General features: G+C 36.5%; 1 protein-coding gene across 3 annotated transcripts in view; it reads right to left on the minus strand.

The window, feature by feature from the left end:
- Positions 1-804: 804 nt before the first annotated feature.
- LOC125258706 (protocadherin Fat 3) overlaps positions 805-15,503 on the minus strand; it is a 67,493-nt gene continuing 52,794 nt past the window's right edge. The window contains exons 26-31 of one of the 3 annotated variants that reach the window (XM_048175698.1): positions 11,587-12,383; positions 8,707-8,808; positions 5,973-6,032; positions 2,459-2,497; positions 2,163-2,228; positions 805-1,643 (exon numbers count right to left, since the gene is read on the minus strand). In XM_048175698.1, coding sequence (XP_048031655.1) covers positions 1,081-1,643; positions 2,163-2,228; positions 2,459-2,497; positions 5,973-6,032; positions 8,707-8,808; positions 11,587-12,383 — 1,627 coding nt within the window. In that variant the 3' untranslated portion in view covers positions 805-1,080. The remainder of the gene's footprint in view (positions 1,644-2,162; positions 2,229-2,458; positions 2,498-5,972; positions 6,033-8,706; positions 8,809-11,586; positions 12,384-15,503) is intronic. The other 2 variants (XM_048175703.1, XM_048175711.1) reach the window with 2 other exon arrangements.

Genomic DNA, 15,503 nt, shown 5'->3' on the forward strand with positions numbered 1-15,503 from the left:
ATACAACCTATTCTTGTTCAAAAAGCCTGTATGCTTCATAAGTCTATAATATGCATTAATCAATTAACACAGATGTTAAACATACCAGCATGACAGTTTTGTGGTCCTAAACTAAATAAAAATCACAAAAACAGCAGCATAAACAGCAAAACACTGTAAAACGCCAGATGTGCGATGAGTGATTAATATGTAGTTGTCATGTATGCATTACTGACGAGACATAAAGACAGCACATGAATACATAAACAGATCTTCATTTATGTGAAACACACCTGTGAGCTTTCTTTCCTAGAATCATTTTGAGTATGCACACATTACTAAATGCTTACAAACTTTGAAGCGTCGACAAAAATGCAATTAAACTGACTTGTTTTTCTCCACTGCTTTTGTATAGTCCATGGAATAAAACAGGTTTCCTTGCTCCATCAGACTGTTTTCACTGCAAAACACGGCCGGTCCAAAGGCATACTTGAATATCTGGCAGAGTTTGTTGAGGCCCGCTAGTGGGCCCCAGACCCACAGTTGAGAACCTCTGCTGTAAATGGATTCCATCAGTAAAATCTGTGATTTGTCAATAAACACAGTAGCACCTACACAAACTCAGTATCACTCTGCTTCCCAGATGCGCTGATGAGGAAGTGTGTGGTAAAAACTATGCATGTTCTCACACACACCTAGTTAAAGTGATAGTTCACCCCAAAATTAAAATTTACTCACCTTCATGTCATTCCAAATGTGTATAACTGACTTTCTTCAGTGGAACAATACAATATTGTTTTGGACCCCATTTTCTCTCAAAAACAGTTGAAACATTAAAAATATATATTTTTTTTGTGATCCACAGAAGAAGGTCATACAGGTTTGGATCAACATGAGGGTGTGTAAATGATGACAGAATTTTTCATTTTTGGGTGAACTATCCCTTTAATAAGGTACATGAAGAATAATCACTAGTGTACAGTATGATTGAGGCTGTGAGAGTCTGAATGTTTTGATTCCAAACACATCTTGAGGTCGATTCCTCAACAGCATGATCACAAGCATCCAGTATAATTAAGGACTTGTTTGTCCAGTTAATGATCAATAATACTCTCTCATGCCAGACAAAGATGTCTTTGGGCTCTGACTACGCAAACGCTGGGCCCGGAGCGAAATCCTGCCCAGTCTGTCGATCTCCTGCTGGCTTCCGAAGGGGTGCGACTCCTCCCAGACACGTGGACGTTCCTCCCAGGCTAGTAGGGGAGGGTAAGAGAGCTGGTATTGGCTGGAGTGATGGTAGTCAGGTCTGGATCGTCCCTCGCTAAAGTCCAGCGGGTGAACAGTAGAGGCGGTGCTGTAGTGATTCGGGTCACGGTATTCTTCATAAACAGGCGAGTTGTTGTCATCCAGTGTTCCAGACGTGCGGAAATCTCTCTGGCCCTGGTATCTTCGTAACGGGTAGCCAGTTTGCAGCGATAGAGTGCTGCCGTCCAACCGAACGCTGCCTCCCAGGCGGGTAGGGGTACCACCTAACCGTGTTGGGGTCAGGGGAGGTGGGGGAGCAGGAAGAGGTGGGGGTGGTGGTGTAGGGGTCTGGTCTCGAGGCGGTGATTCCAAGCCTGGGAGAGACGTGTCTAGCCATTCTGTTGTTTGCCATCGGTAAGCTGGAAAATACATGCAGAGTAAATACATGCAAAAAGTGCAGAAGAGGTATGCACATTTCATTAGACGCAACTTTATAAATGTTGCATATTTTGCAGTATTCAATATGAATAATAATATTAATAATCAATAATAACCTATAATATTACTATTACTACTGATAATAATCTACACTACTGTTCAAAAGTTTGGGGTCAGGATGGGGTAAAATTCAGCTACAACAGTCATTTTAAATTGTAATAATATTACATAACAGTGTTTTTTACTGATATATATATATATATATATATATATATATATATATATATATATATATATATATATATATATATATAAAATGTACTGCACATTTTTTCTGTGAACTTGAGTTGTTTTTTGTCTGATTTCCTAGAATTTTTAATGGAAAAATGCTAGTCATTTCATGGGACCTTGATATTTAAATACACAAGATTTTAAATTTTAAATAAGAGCTATTATCGAATCTCTTGTTTAGTACAGTGAACGCATATGTGAGCTCTTACAATTCATAAAATATTCTTTGACGAATTCCACGCATATCTCATCCTCACAGTGGAGGTGTGGGCTTGCTGTGAAAAGACATAAAATGATAAATGTTTCAGGGGGAGTGTTTTAATGAGTTATGAGATGAAAACAAATAAACAAAAAGCCAAATCAAAAACAAAACAGTCAGAACAATCGACTTGTTTATGCTTAGGGTGTGTGTAAAGGATTATAAATGTGTCTGAACAAGTGAAGCAGAGGGACAGATATTTATTAAAGTAAAATTAAACAATAAAAGTAAACAAAGTGGACTCACAGGTAATACTGTGAGGCTGCACATCACCCAGACCTGCAACTGTTAGGAGAAGAGGAAAACAATGTGTCAATCGTAATTACTGTAACTATGAGATTCTGGCTCGTAAAAAGCGTTCACGTCCTTGTACAGCTTGTAAGCTGGGAGTTTTCTGAAAGCTCCTACATGTACCACATGGCCGCTGTACCACCTGACCGCTGTAGATTCATTTAGGCGATGATAGTGGTGCCATAGAAACGCATAATTTCCAGTCAAAGGACATGAACAGCTCCGAATATAACGTCACATGTTGTCATCTCAAGATTCCGGTAAATACGAGGTGGCGTGAATGCAGCATTAGCTCCAACCCCAATAAAACACACCTGAGCCAGCCAATCAAGATCTTGCAAGCAGAGGTGGTCTTATTATTGGGAGATACGAGGGTCCGTGGCTCTACCATTGGAAAAAGCGTAGCGACAAACTTGGATGACAGGTGCCTTGATAACCAATCACATTACAACCTTGATGTCACCGAATTTCGTTCAGAGTTGTGCGACAGTCAGTCACTGTTTCGGATACCATAAAAATGAATAAGAAATGCCGTAAACTGAATCATACCTGTAATGCAATTGTCCGTGACTTCTCTTATGAAACAGCAATTTTTTTCAGTGTAAATATTTAAGAGCAAACATGTTGAAGATTAGCCGATGGGCTGTCGATTCATTAAATGAGAAGCTATTTCCTCACAAAAGAAGTTTATTCAGTGTAGTGAAGCCTCTCCTCCATTGACATCAATTTAAAAAAAAAAAAAAAAACGGCCTCTTGTCTCCTTCTCTGCGTACTGCAGCGTTAGCAGACATTACGCTTTTTTTCGGCTAAGGTTGCAGGCTTGCCTTCAAGTGGCCCTCCAGGGCCAAGTTTGGACACCCCTGGGTTACACCAATGTAATTTAGAAATAGTAATGAGTAACAATAGAAATATCTTCTCAAGGTAACAAGTGAAAGTTTATACTTTTAAAGTATAAGAATGCTGGTTCAAAACCCACAAAAGTTGTTAAATCAGGAGCATGTCCTACTTGAGTAAATCACACTGTGCTGTTTAGCATAACCAACAAAAAACAGTCCACTTTCATCCAGACCTCTGAGAAGGAAGGTGGAGCTGTGAACTCCTCAGACAGCACAAATTACCATAGTGTGTGAGACTTTCAAGCAAACAGCTTGTTTTTGCACTGATTGGAATCAGCTTTGGTCTAGGGCAGGTTTAATTAGAGAGTGGTTCTGGTGTGCTTCAAATCCAGGTCACTGCTACGGAGTATAGGGATGCTGTTCTTCAGTAACTAAAGGGTAGTTCAACAGTTCAGGTTTTCAGTGCAACTGGATTATGTGAGTGATTAGAGAGCGAGTCTAAACCCTGGTTTTATATGAGTCTAGAGTTGTGCAGTTTAATTAACGGATCTAATCCTACTTTCTCCAGCATGGACTGAACTCCTGCATGACTGGACATGTCGCACTGGGATTTTACCTTTACCTTTTCATGCAGCATTGGTTTTTGATCCCTTTAATATTTAAACAGAATAATACAGGATGACATAAAATATAACTACATGACACTCTACTTGATCTTACAGCTCAATACTTTTCAATTGCAGCATTCTGTGGTCAGTTTTTCTTCTATAATGATGCTAAACTGTGTAATTGACCGCTGTATCCAGGCAACCGATTTCCTCTTTCTTCTCACATAATAAAATACTTTCACCTCAAATCAATATTTCATGTTCATTTATTTATTTGCCTAGTGGCCATGTATTAAGCAGGAAATCAAGGTCCTGATCACTTGTTGGATTTATTTTGCAATGATGATCTATATTCCTTAATAATATGTATATGATAATATTTTAAAAATTATTAATTTTATTTACTAAAAATCAAAACATAATAAAGAATGTTTAAAAAAAATCAAAATTTTAATTTACATAAATATTTTATATATAAATAATTATTTTAAAAAATATTTCAACAATTAATTGAATAATATTTCAAAAGAAAAATAAATAATATTTGTTAAATCATTTAGAGAAAATGGCCACGCCCACTTTGAATGTTTTGGCATCCCATCGTGAACGTGAATGGAAATTCCGACTTTTTTTTTCAATATGAATTATTGACAATCGGACTGCAGAGAATCTTTCTGCACTGCTTTGGTTCCGATCAGAAAAACCTAGGACTAGTTCGCAAAAGTAGGTTTTTCAAAAAATCCAAAATATTGGAACATTTTGTCAGGTGGTGATATAATGATCTTGAGCCAAGGATTCCAATGATACAAGACACTCCTAAACCACTAGCAGTTTATGAGTTATGAGCGACTTCGTACATTTGCCTGAACACACCTTCATGCTGACTGGGATGAGCCTTGGTGATTACCAAGGCTAAGGGCTCTATCATACACTGGGCGCAATGCGGCGCCAGGTGCGACGCAAGTGTTTTTTGCTAGTTTCATCCTGACGCAGTTATCATTTTCACGTCCTGCTCCACTTTGTTTAAATAGCAAATGCATTTGCGCCCATTTGTGCGCCATGGGCGTGCTGGTTTGAAAACGAGGTGTGTTCAGGTGCATTGCTGGCGCGTTGCTATTTTGAGGCAACTAAAAATACTGCGCCATTGACCAAATGAAACCTGGTCTAAAGTCAATGGCGCGATATTTGTTTTGTTGTTTAAAGAGCGCATTAGTAATATGCGCCTATAGGCAGGTACACAACGCGCGTACACTGTGCTTATTACACATACAGGGACACGCAGCAGCACACAAACATGCCAAATTAAAAATAAAAGGATTACAATGTAAAAGATTATTATTGTATGCATAAAGATAAAAATGCTTTGGTGGAATCCGGCTTGTCTCATTAACCTCGCTCGTGAGCAGATCAGTTTCCTCGCTAGAGAAGCGTTCAGTTTTTACGCTTGCAAATTCTGCCATGTAAATAGCGACTCTGCCATGGTGCAAGCGCAACTAGCTTTTAAAGGGAATGGGAGATGAGACTCTGATTGGTTTATTGCACGTTACGCCCAAAACACACCCATTACTCATTAAGAGAATAGGGACAACCCTTTTAGACCATGCGCCGGACGCGCCCACCATTCAGACATGCCCTAAGTGCACTTGCACCATGCGCTTTAGACCATACGCTTAGATTGATAAAATAGGGCCCTAGGTGGTTGAACCCTAATAAAAATATTTAAACAGAAAAATAAAGAATAGTATTTGTTAAATCTTTTGAAACAAAACAGGTTGTAACAGGATAAATAAATAAGATTAGACAAAACTCGTCGTACAGGGTAAGTCAAATATTTTTGTTTCAAAAAATAAAAAAAGTTGCGCTAACTGTGTTATATCTGCTAATAGTTCATTTCGTCAACATTTAGCAGTACACTAGCATGAAAAAATGGACTCAATGACACACAACTCTAATAATAATAATTATAAAACCTGGTGTATTTAATGGGTCAAGTTTGCTTTAGGTAATATGAAAATTGAGTCATACCTTCATTTTCAATGGTGTCCACTGCATTATTTACCAGTCGTATCACCGTCACTATAGAGGCTAGGGTGTAAACAAGGTAAAATGTCAGGCAACAATTGAATAAATGATCAAGCACTTCAAACTAACATCAAACATTCAATTAAAACCTTACATAAGCATTTATATAAATCACTTTGTCTTGTTTGTAATCCTCCAGCGTCATGAAATCGGCTAAACAAAAGCAAGTGGACCTCTGATGTGTCAGTCTGACATCTATTTTGTACAGCAGAAGTGATAATATACACCACTGAATCATAATAGCAATTGCGTTTGGAGAGCATATCAAAGGCAGACGGACTGTAATTACTGCTCTGACCCATTCAGGCTGTCACTTTGTTAAAGCAGGGTAGGGTTATCACTAATCCTCATGGTTTCCTTTTGGAAAGATCAGACAACGCAAGTCATCTTAATTAGGTGAATGGAATAATCAGTTACTTCTGCCTAATAGTAGGTTATTATATTATGGGTGGCTCCATGAGAGTGTATGTATAGGTTTATGTGATAATTTTGCATGTGTGTGTGTTTTTAATCAGGTCATTTAGGTATATATATGTAGAAAGTGACTCAAAGTTGACTTCACTAAACTATCGTACAGCTTCAGAAGACTTATAATATAGTGCTTGAGGTGTACTAACTATTCAGTCAAACTTCAATTTTCGTTCCATTGACTCGCATTTAAACGCATGCGTATCCGGGACACCGGAAGCGAAAGCTCATGTGAAGAATTTTCGGATTTTGCTGCATTCCAAAGTTCAAGTTTCATGAACTTTGACCAGCGACTTACAGTAGTATTACGTGAAGACACGTGACCAATAGAAGATCGATATGTCACGGCATGCCCTCTTAGTTAAATTAAAAGAATAGGTAACACTTTGGTATAGGGAACACATATTCACTATTAAATACGACTTTTGTCTCAATAAACTCCTAATTTGCTCCTTATTAACAGTTAATAAGGTAGTTGTTATAGTGTTTAAGTTTAGGTATGGGGTAGGATTCAGGGATGTAGAAAATGGTCAAGCAGAATAAGGCATTAATATGTGCTTTATAAGTATTAATAAGCAGCCAATATGCAAGCTAATAAGCAACTAGTTAAAAGTGAGAAATGTTCCTTATACTAAACTGTCATCAAATAATACAAACTTTTTGCAGTACAAGTTGGAAGTATATATATATATATATATATATATATATACAGTACAGTCCAAAAGTTTGGAATAACTAAGATTTTTAATGTTTTTAAAAGAAGTTTCGTCTGCTCACCAAGGCTACATTTATTTAATTAAAAATACAGTAAAAAACAGTAATATTGTGAAATATTATTACAATTTAAAATAACTGTGTACTATTTAAATATATTTGACAAAGTAATTTATTCCTGTGATGCAAAGCTGAATTTTCAGCATCATTACTCCAGTCTTCAGTGTCACATGATCCTTCAGAAATCATTCTAATATGCTGATTTGCTGCTCAATAAACATTTATGATTATTTTCAATGTTGAAAACAATTGTGTACTTTTTTTTTTTCCAGGATTCCTTGATGAATAGAAAGTTCAAAAGAACAGCATTTATCTGAAATACAAAGCTTCTGTAGCATTATACACTACCGTTCAAAAGTTTGGGGTCAGTAAGAATTTTTATTTTTATTTTTTTGAAAAGAAATTAAAGAAATGAATACTTTTATTCAGCAAGGATGCATTAAATCAATCAAAAGTGGCAGTAAAGACATTTATAATGTTACAAAAGATTAGATTTCAGATAAACACTGTTCTTTTGAACTTTCTATTCATCAAATAATCCTGAAAAAAAATATTGTACACAAATATTTTGTACAATTGTACACATTAAATGTTTCTTGAGCAGCAGATCAGCATATTAGAATGATTTCTGAAGGATCATGTGACACTGAAGACTGGAGTAATGATGCTGAAAATTCAGCTTTGCCATCACAGGAATAAATTACTTTGTCAAATATATTCAAATAGAAAACAGTTATTTTAAATTGTAATAATATTTCACAATATTACTGTTTTTTACTGTATTTTTAATTAAATAAATGTAGCCTTGGTGAGCAGACGAAACTTCTTTTAAAAACATTAAAAATCTTAGTGGTTCCAAACTTTTGGACTGTACTGTATATATATGTTGAATTTATGTTTTTAAAAAGAGATGCCATATCACGATCATTGCAGTGTAGAAATTTTGCATGCTCAAATTCTAGTGTGACTGCGGCTTTATGAGTTTTTTGTGGTGTGTTTTTGTCCTTTTTGATGTTTGGGAGTTTGATTTTAATTGCATTGAAGAGAGACATAAGAGTGAGTAAATGACTTCCCTTGGCCGAACTGAGCATATCAAAATCTGACTAATACAAAGAGCTGATGAGTGCAAAGAGATAAGGCTTACATAACAAAAAGGGAGAAAACATCAAAGCAAATGGTTGATTCATTATGTTTTCTAATTGCTCTGTGGTTTATTCAGAAGCTGCAGTCTTGCCCTAATGATTTTTGTAGGACCATGTCGAAGCATAATGGAAAAAAATGCCCTAAAGAAACAGCTCCACCTTTAACACAGTTGCTGAACTTTTCCAGAGTTGTGAGTTAAACTTCAAAAATTCTCTGAGCAGTAGAAGTTTTTTTTTTTTTTTTTTTTTTTGGAGGGTAAAGGTCTTTGGGCCTCGCAATGCATGTATCTCACCATTGTCATCGCAGGAATCAGACTGGAAAGACCTGAGGGAGTGCGCCTCGCTGGTGCTGCTGTCGGAGAAGCAGGTGACCTCCTCTGATGCATTTCCAGCCTCTGCAGAAGAATATAACAGCAGATCCATATACAGTTCCATAAACATGCAAATACATGCATTTGTGCTTTACATTCACACAATATATGCAAATACAGTCAGACCTACAGTACCCGCAACAGGGAACAACAGCAAAGGCCAGTGTGAGACTTGTATTTGATTGTATTTTTTTTTTAAAAAGTAATATTGTGAAGTATTATTATTATTACTAATTAAAATAACTGTTAATAATCTATTGTAATATATTTTTAAATGTAATTTCTTCCTGTCATGCAAAGTTGCATTTTCAGCATCATTACTCCAGTCTTCAGTGTCACATGATCCTTCAGAAACCATTCTAATATGCTAATTTGGTGCTCAAGAAACATTTCTTATTATTATCAATGTTAAAAACAGATGTGCTGCTTAATATTTTTGTAGAAACCAAATTTTTTGTCAGGATTCTTTGATAAATAGAAAGTTCAAAAGAACAGCATTTATCTTTCATGACATAAATGTCTTTACTGTCATTTTTGAATAAATTAATTTAACAAATAAATGTTTTAATATAAAACTAAAAAAATGCTGCTAACAAAAATATTTTTTGTGGTGGAGCCAAATATTGCCATGTCAAGTCTTAACTACTGGCCCATGTGCATTCACTAAACAGACATCTAATATCCAAAATCAGATATACAAACAAAACCGCAGTGAGAGCTTAATGGCATGCAAATCTTTCAAATCTGCTAAAGTGAAAGAGCAATAATATCCGTCCTATATTCATCCCAGACGACACACTGCTAAAGCTAACAAACAGTTCATGACAAATGAGTTTCTGTTAAAGAAAACACTAATAAGACCAAGGTCATTCGTTTTAGAACACAATGCGCAGAGAAAATCTGTGGACGCATGTAACACAGTTACACAAGAGGAATTGTAATAATCACCCTCACATATGTACTAGCTGCCTACCTGCATGGCCAGACTGTTAAATATTTTATGAGGAAAAAGGCTCCTGTTGGCTGCTGCAGCATGATATTCTGATTACTATAAACTGGTTTGTTTTGAAACAATTTATGAGTCCCCAGTCAATTTTCAACATGGAGCCAATTAGAAACACTGATGAGTACGAAATCATGGAAAGGAGATTTAATTAAAATCAGTAGAGGCCAAAAGTGATGTCCAAAACTGACATCTTCACCCTTTATTCAAATATAATAAAACATTTGTTTGGAGTCAATTGTTTTATTTGCCAAACTGTGTGGACATAATTTTTAGCCAGGCTACCATACAAACAAATTAACAAAAAAAAAGAGAGAACCAACAAAATATTGATAACTGATTATGTTGTAGTCAGTATATTTTTTCCTGTGAGCTTTTGATTTTTCTATGCTTTTTTTTTTTTTTTTTTTTTTGCATAGTAAAATAAAACCTGTAGTTGTAATTTGCCTTTTTTTGCCAAATAATGGTCAGATAAATACTTTAAAGGGTTAGTTCACCCAAAAATGAAAATGTCATTTATTACTCACCCTCATGTCGTTCTACACCCGTAAGACCTTTGTTCATCTTCGGAACACAAATTAAGATATTTTTGATGAAATCCAATGGCTCAGTGAGGCCTCTATTGCTAGTAAGACAATTCAGATGCCCAGAAAGCTACTAAATACATATTTAAAACAGTTCATGTGACTACAGTGGTTCAACCTTAATATTATAAAGCGACGAGAATACTTTTTGTGGGCCAAAAAAACAAAATAATGACTTTTCAACAATATCTAGTGATGGCCGATTTCAAAACACTGCTTCGTAGCTTTACGAATCTTTTGTTTCAAATCAGTGGTTCGGAGCGCCAAAGTCACGTGATTTCAGTAAATGAGGCTTTGTTACGTCATAAGTGTTTCCAAATTTCAATAGTTCATGTGACTTTGGCGGTTTGATACGCGATCCGAACCACTGATGCAAATCAAAAGATTCGTAAAGCTTCATGAAGCAGTGTTGTGAAATCGGCCATCACTAGATATTGTTGAAAACTCATTACTTTTTGTTTTTTTGGCGCACAAAAAATATTCTTGTCACTTTATAATATTACGGTTGAACCACTGTAATCACATGAACTGTTTAAAATATGTTTTTAGTACTTTTCTGGGCATCTGAAAGTGTTAATTGTCTTACTGGCAATAGAGGCCTCACTGAGCCATCGGATTTCATCAAAAATATCTTAATTTGTGTTTCGAAGATGAATGAAGGTCTTACAGGTGTGGAATGACATGAGGGCGAGTAATAAATGACAGAATTTTAATTTTTGGGTGAACTAACCCTTTAAACAGGTTTAGTGTTTTGTTCTTCCTTCATATTAAAAATATTAAAAACATAAAATATTTTCCTCATATTTTGATGATTTCATTGAACTTGTAGGGTCATTAAAAACAAATATCCCCTCCTGACATCACTTTTGGCCACTACTGTATATCATTGTGTTTAAAAGCATTATGCATAGCATTTATCATGTGGATGTTTCTGTTTGAATCATGATGATAGACTCTAAATGCATCACTTTCTCCTTTTGTGTGAAAGCCTCATGTTATCTCTAAGGTAATTGCGCTCCATTACACATTATTGTACGATGGATTTTGCGAATGGAGACCAGGGTGCATATGTACTGTATAATCTCATCCACACAAAGGCTGGCATTTAATTGGCCACGGGGAGTTATGGAGTCACGCTGAAATCACTCTGGCTGCAGTTCTGTCAACCTCTGTTTGATCTGAGACGACTGAAGAGTGTGTGTGCCACATCGTTACCCTCAGTTCTGTACGCTTCCTCTCCGTCCGCCTGATAACCCCTGTCTTCCCACTCCATAGCTTGGACTTGATGCTGCATAGTGTTGTCTTCATCTTCATCCTCCTCGTCTTCCTCTTCCCATGGCGGTTTGCGGATAGGGCTGCGTTCAGTTGGGTTTGGGGACATGGACGGGGGGAGATTGGGCGCCACGCTGCAGACAGCCACACCTCTTCTCGGCATCCCGAGGATGAGAGGCGGATCCGCCTGGAAGGTGCTCATCTGTGGAGGGCAGGAAAGGGTGGCCAGCCCTCCTTCCACCTTCTCCGTTTCCCCTCGAAGGATTCCGTGGCAGTGGGGAAGCGTGTAGGCTGTGGGCCGCACCTTGACCTGGGGTGGCCCTCCTGCGCTGTCTTTACGGTAGAGGCTGGCGCGACACTCACCACTGACCCGTACGGCTTTGAACTCAATGCCCTCAGCTCCCACACCCGTCTTCTGCAGCATGAAGTTGGTCTCTGTGGAGATGCCCACCGCCTCCCCTCGGCTCCAGTCCTTCCGGAGGACTTTTTTACGGAACGCGGCCAGCAGGGTCAGCAGGACAAGCACCACGAAGAGCAACACGCCGATGCCGATGATCTCTCCCGGGCCGACGTATGACAGTGCCTCGGCCTGAGTGTCTGGGCCATCCAGAGATGGCTGCCCACAGAACTGACCCTCAAAGCCCACAGTGCAGTTACAGTAGAAGGCTCCAAATGTGTTCACACAGGCCCCGCCATTCTCACACTCTTCCCTCTCACACTCGTTCACATCCTCGTCGCATCTGTGGACAGAAGGATTTGTTTGTGTTAGTAAGCTAGTATTTAATTCCCAACAGCCGATTTGCTTTATATTTTGCAGTATATATTGCATACTATTTATTAAAGGGATACTCCATCCAAAAATGAAAATTATTACATCATTTACTCATGCTCATGCCATCCCAGATGTATATGTATTGTATATTTATTTCTTCAGATGAATGCAATCAAAGATTTTTTGAAAAGTAATCCATCTCTGTGAGTCCATATAAAGCAAATTGATAGCAACCCAAAAGGTGACGCTTCAAAAACCACACAAACTGAACACAACGGCATTGGCGGAAATCACAGGAGGGGGGTCAGGACCCCCTCCATCTGAGGCTTGTCCCCCCTAAAAATATCATTAAAAAACCATGCTGTATATTGTAAATACACAGAACAATTGTGTAAGTAGTAAAACAAATACAAACGCAAACGCTGGTCCTGAGCTGGAGCTAGTTGCTTAGGACCAGCGCTTTACCAGCTTAAACCAGCTCATGACCAGCCAAGAACTAGCCTAAACCAGCTCATACCAGCTGCCATGGTCAATTGGGCTATTTTGAAAATGCAGTCACGTGAAAAATTACAGAGCCACGGATTGCGTTATTTTATAATGTACCACTGCCACCAAAAAGTTTATCTGTAGACAAAGAAAATAAAAAAGGATGCTTTTACTAATGTGTATTATCCTTGTAATGAATAACTGGCAACCTAAGGATGGAGAAGAAATGGTACATTTGACGTCACAAACTAATTACATGAGTTTCACCCACGGCAGAGATTTTCAGGCTTTCACATAGTAGAAATGAATGCAACAACAGCCAGAGCATGTCGCTTATAAGTCTGCATGTTCTGTGTGTTTCTGTGCGAATGAATGCCGTTGTTTCGTCTACTCAAACACATGTGATGCTTACTGTGTTATATGAACTTTAGTCACGTGTATAGTGAACCTATGCACCTAGTATTTATCATAACTATCTCTTTGTGTTGTTGGCCAGATAAAATAACAGAGAAAAGAAAACCGAGCATACATTTTGGCTGTATTATGTATGTCCCCTTCACTCCTGAGTTCAGATTTAACGTAAACGTAAGCACTTTGTGAAGCTCACACCAGAAGTGATGATCCTTTGGAAATGATGAATTAAAAAGATTAAAATATTAGTATTTTTTCTTACACACACCTTTAGAAGATATTGATTTATTCTCTGGGTCATATCGATCACCATCATATTCGCTGTGTGAGGTTTTTGAAGCATCAACTTTTAGGTTACTATCCATTTGCATTATATGGACTCACAGAGATGGATTACTTTTCCAAAATACTTTTTGTCAGTAAGTTTTTTTAAGTAAGTTTTTCTCTTATGCTCACCAGGGCATTTATTTAATCAAATACACAGTAAAAACGGTAATATTGTGAAATATGATTACAATTTAAAATGTATTCCTGTGATGGAAAAGGTGAATATTTTCAGCATCATTATTCCAATCTTCAGTGTCACATTATCCTTCAGAAATCATTCTGTTATGATCAATGTTGATCAACAGTCTGCTTAATATTTTTTTGTAAATTGTGAATCTTTTTTTTTTTTTTTTGATGATGATTCAAAAGAACAGCATTTATTTGATATAGATTTCTTTGTAATAAATGTCTTTCATTTGAATTTGATCTCTTTAATACATCCTTGCTGAATAAAAGTATTAGCTTCTTTAAAAGAAATAAAAAAATTCTCTATACAGAAAATTGCAATACATTGCACAATATATACTACATACTTCCCCCACACTATACTTACTATAAACAGCATGACTAATAAATATTCGAATGCTCTTCTGAACATAGCATTAGTGCTTCTATCATTATCTGAGAGAGAACAGAGAGATTTGTTGTTTTTAAAGATTCATACATTTTTACATTTAGCAGAACTCAAATTCCCAACTGTGCTGCAAACAGCAAGTATGTGATGATATGCTCTTCAGAGAACTCTTTACATGTATTCTGAGTCCAAGAAAGTTAAGAAAATTTCTCAAGTGAGCATAAGAGAACATAATGAGAGGGTTGTTTGTATTGCATAACATAATGACAGAGAGAAATGCAGAGAAAGTTTATAGCAGTTATATAAAGCAATTAGGTTTTCATTACTTTCTCTCCACAATAAAAAGGATATAGGAGGAAAAGGGCACAGGCCCCAGTATCCCATTTTTGTTCAGTGTCCCAAGTTTGTTCAGTATCCCAAGTTTTGTTGAGGTGCATGTTTAGGTTTGCTTAAAAAAGTAACAACAGCATCATCTAGTGGAGAAATAATTCTGATTCATCTCATATTGAAAAAAAAGAATTACCATGGCACAAAGAAATTAGAGAAGCCTTAATGGGATTTCTGTGATGGATTGCTCTAAAATCTGTTTATTTAATTTATTTATTAAATGATTTTAGTAATTAGTGAGAAAGGTCTAATTAACACAAGTAAGCAACATACCCATTTTACACAGTCACGCATATATTGAACCAGTAGTTCAAACAATCAAGGTCTCAGAATGAAAACAGCAGGTGAATGCTAAGGATAATGGCTTTCAGAAGAGAGTGTAATTAAAGTGAGCTGCTGGTTACCTGCTCTCTACAACATAAGATGGCCCTACCAAACATATTTCAGAAGAAACACTTTTTTTTCTCATAATTGACACCATTTGATCACTATAGAAATGGCCCATTAAAAAGGTTTCGCTTCTGTTAAGTGAGATAAACATAAAAATCCAAACTATTCAAACTAAAAGCAATTTAAAACACAAAATATAAAATTATTAGCAAAATTGTAATTATGTTTTTGACTGTCAAAAGAAAATAAAAATTTTAAAACATCTTTAAAATTTTAACATCTTTTAAAGCTTTTAAAGTTAACCATTCATCGAAAATATAAAATCCTCAGACTTTCAGACTTGATTATTTATAAATATTTAGATATGTTTTAAATCTGTATTAATACACATTTTATTAGTGTTAGATATTTCATTAAACAATTTGGTGATTATGGTTATTAAAACATGATTGGTAGACATTAATAGCATATTAAGATTATTATATACAGTGTGTGTGTATACATGCATATATA

The sequence above is a fragment of the Megalobrama amblycephala genome, linkage group LG2, assembly GCF_018812025.1.
Source record: "Megalobrama amblycephala isolate DHTTF-2021 linkage group LG2, ASM1881202v1, whole genome shotgun sequence".
Classification (NCBI taxonomy): domain Eukaryota; kingdom Metazoa; phylum Chordata; class Actinopteri; order Cypriniformes; family Xenocyprididae; genus Megalobrama; species Megalobrama amblycephala.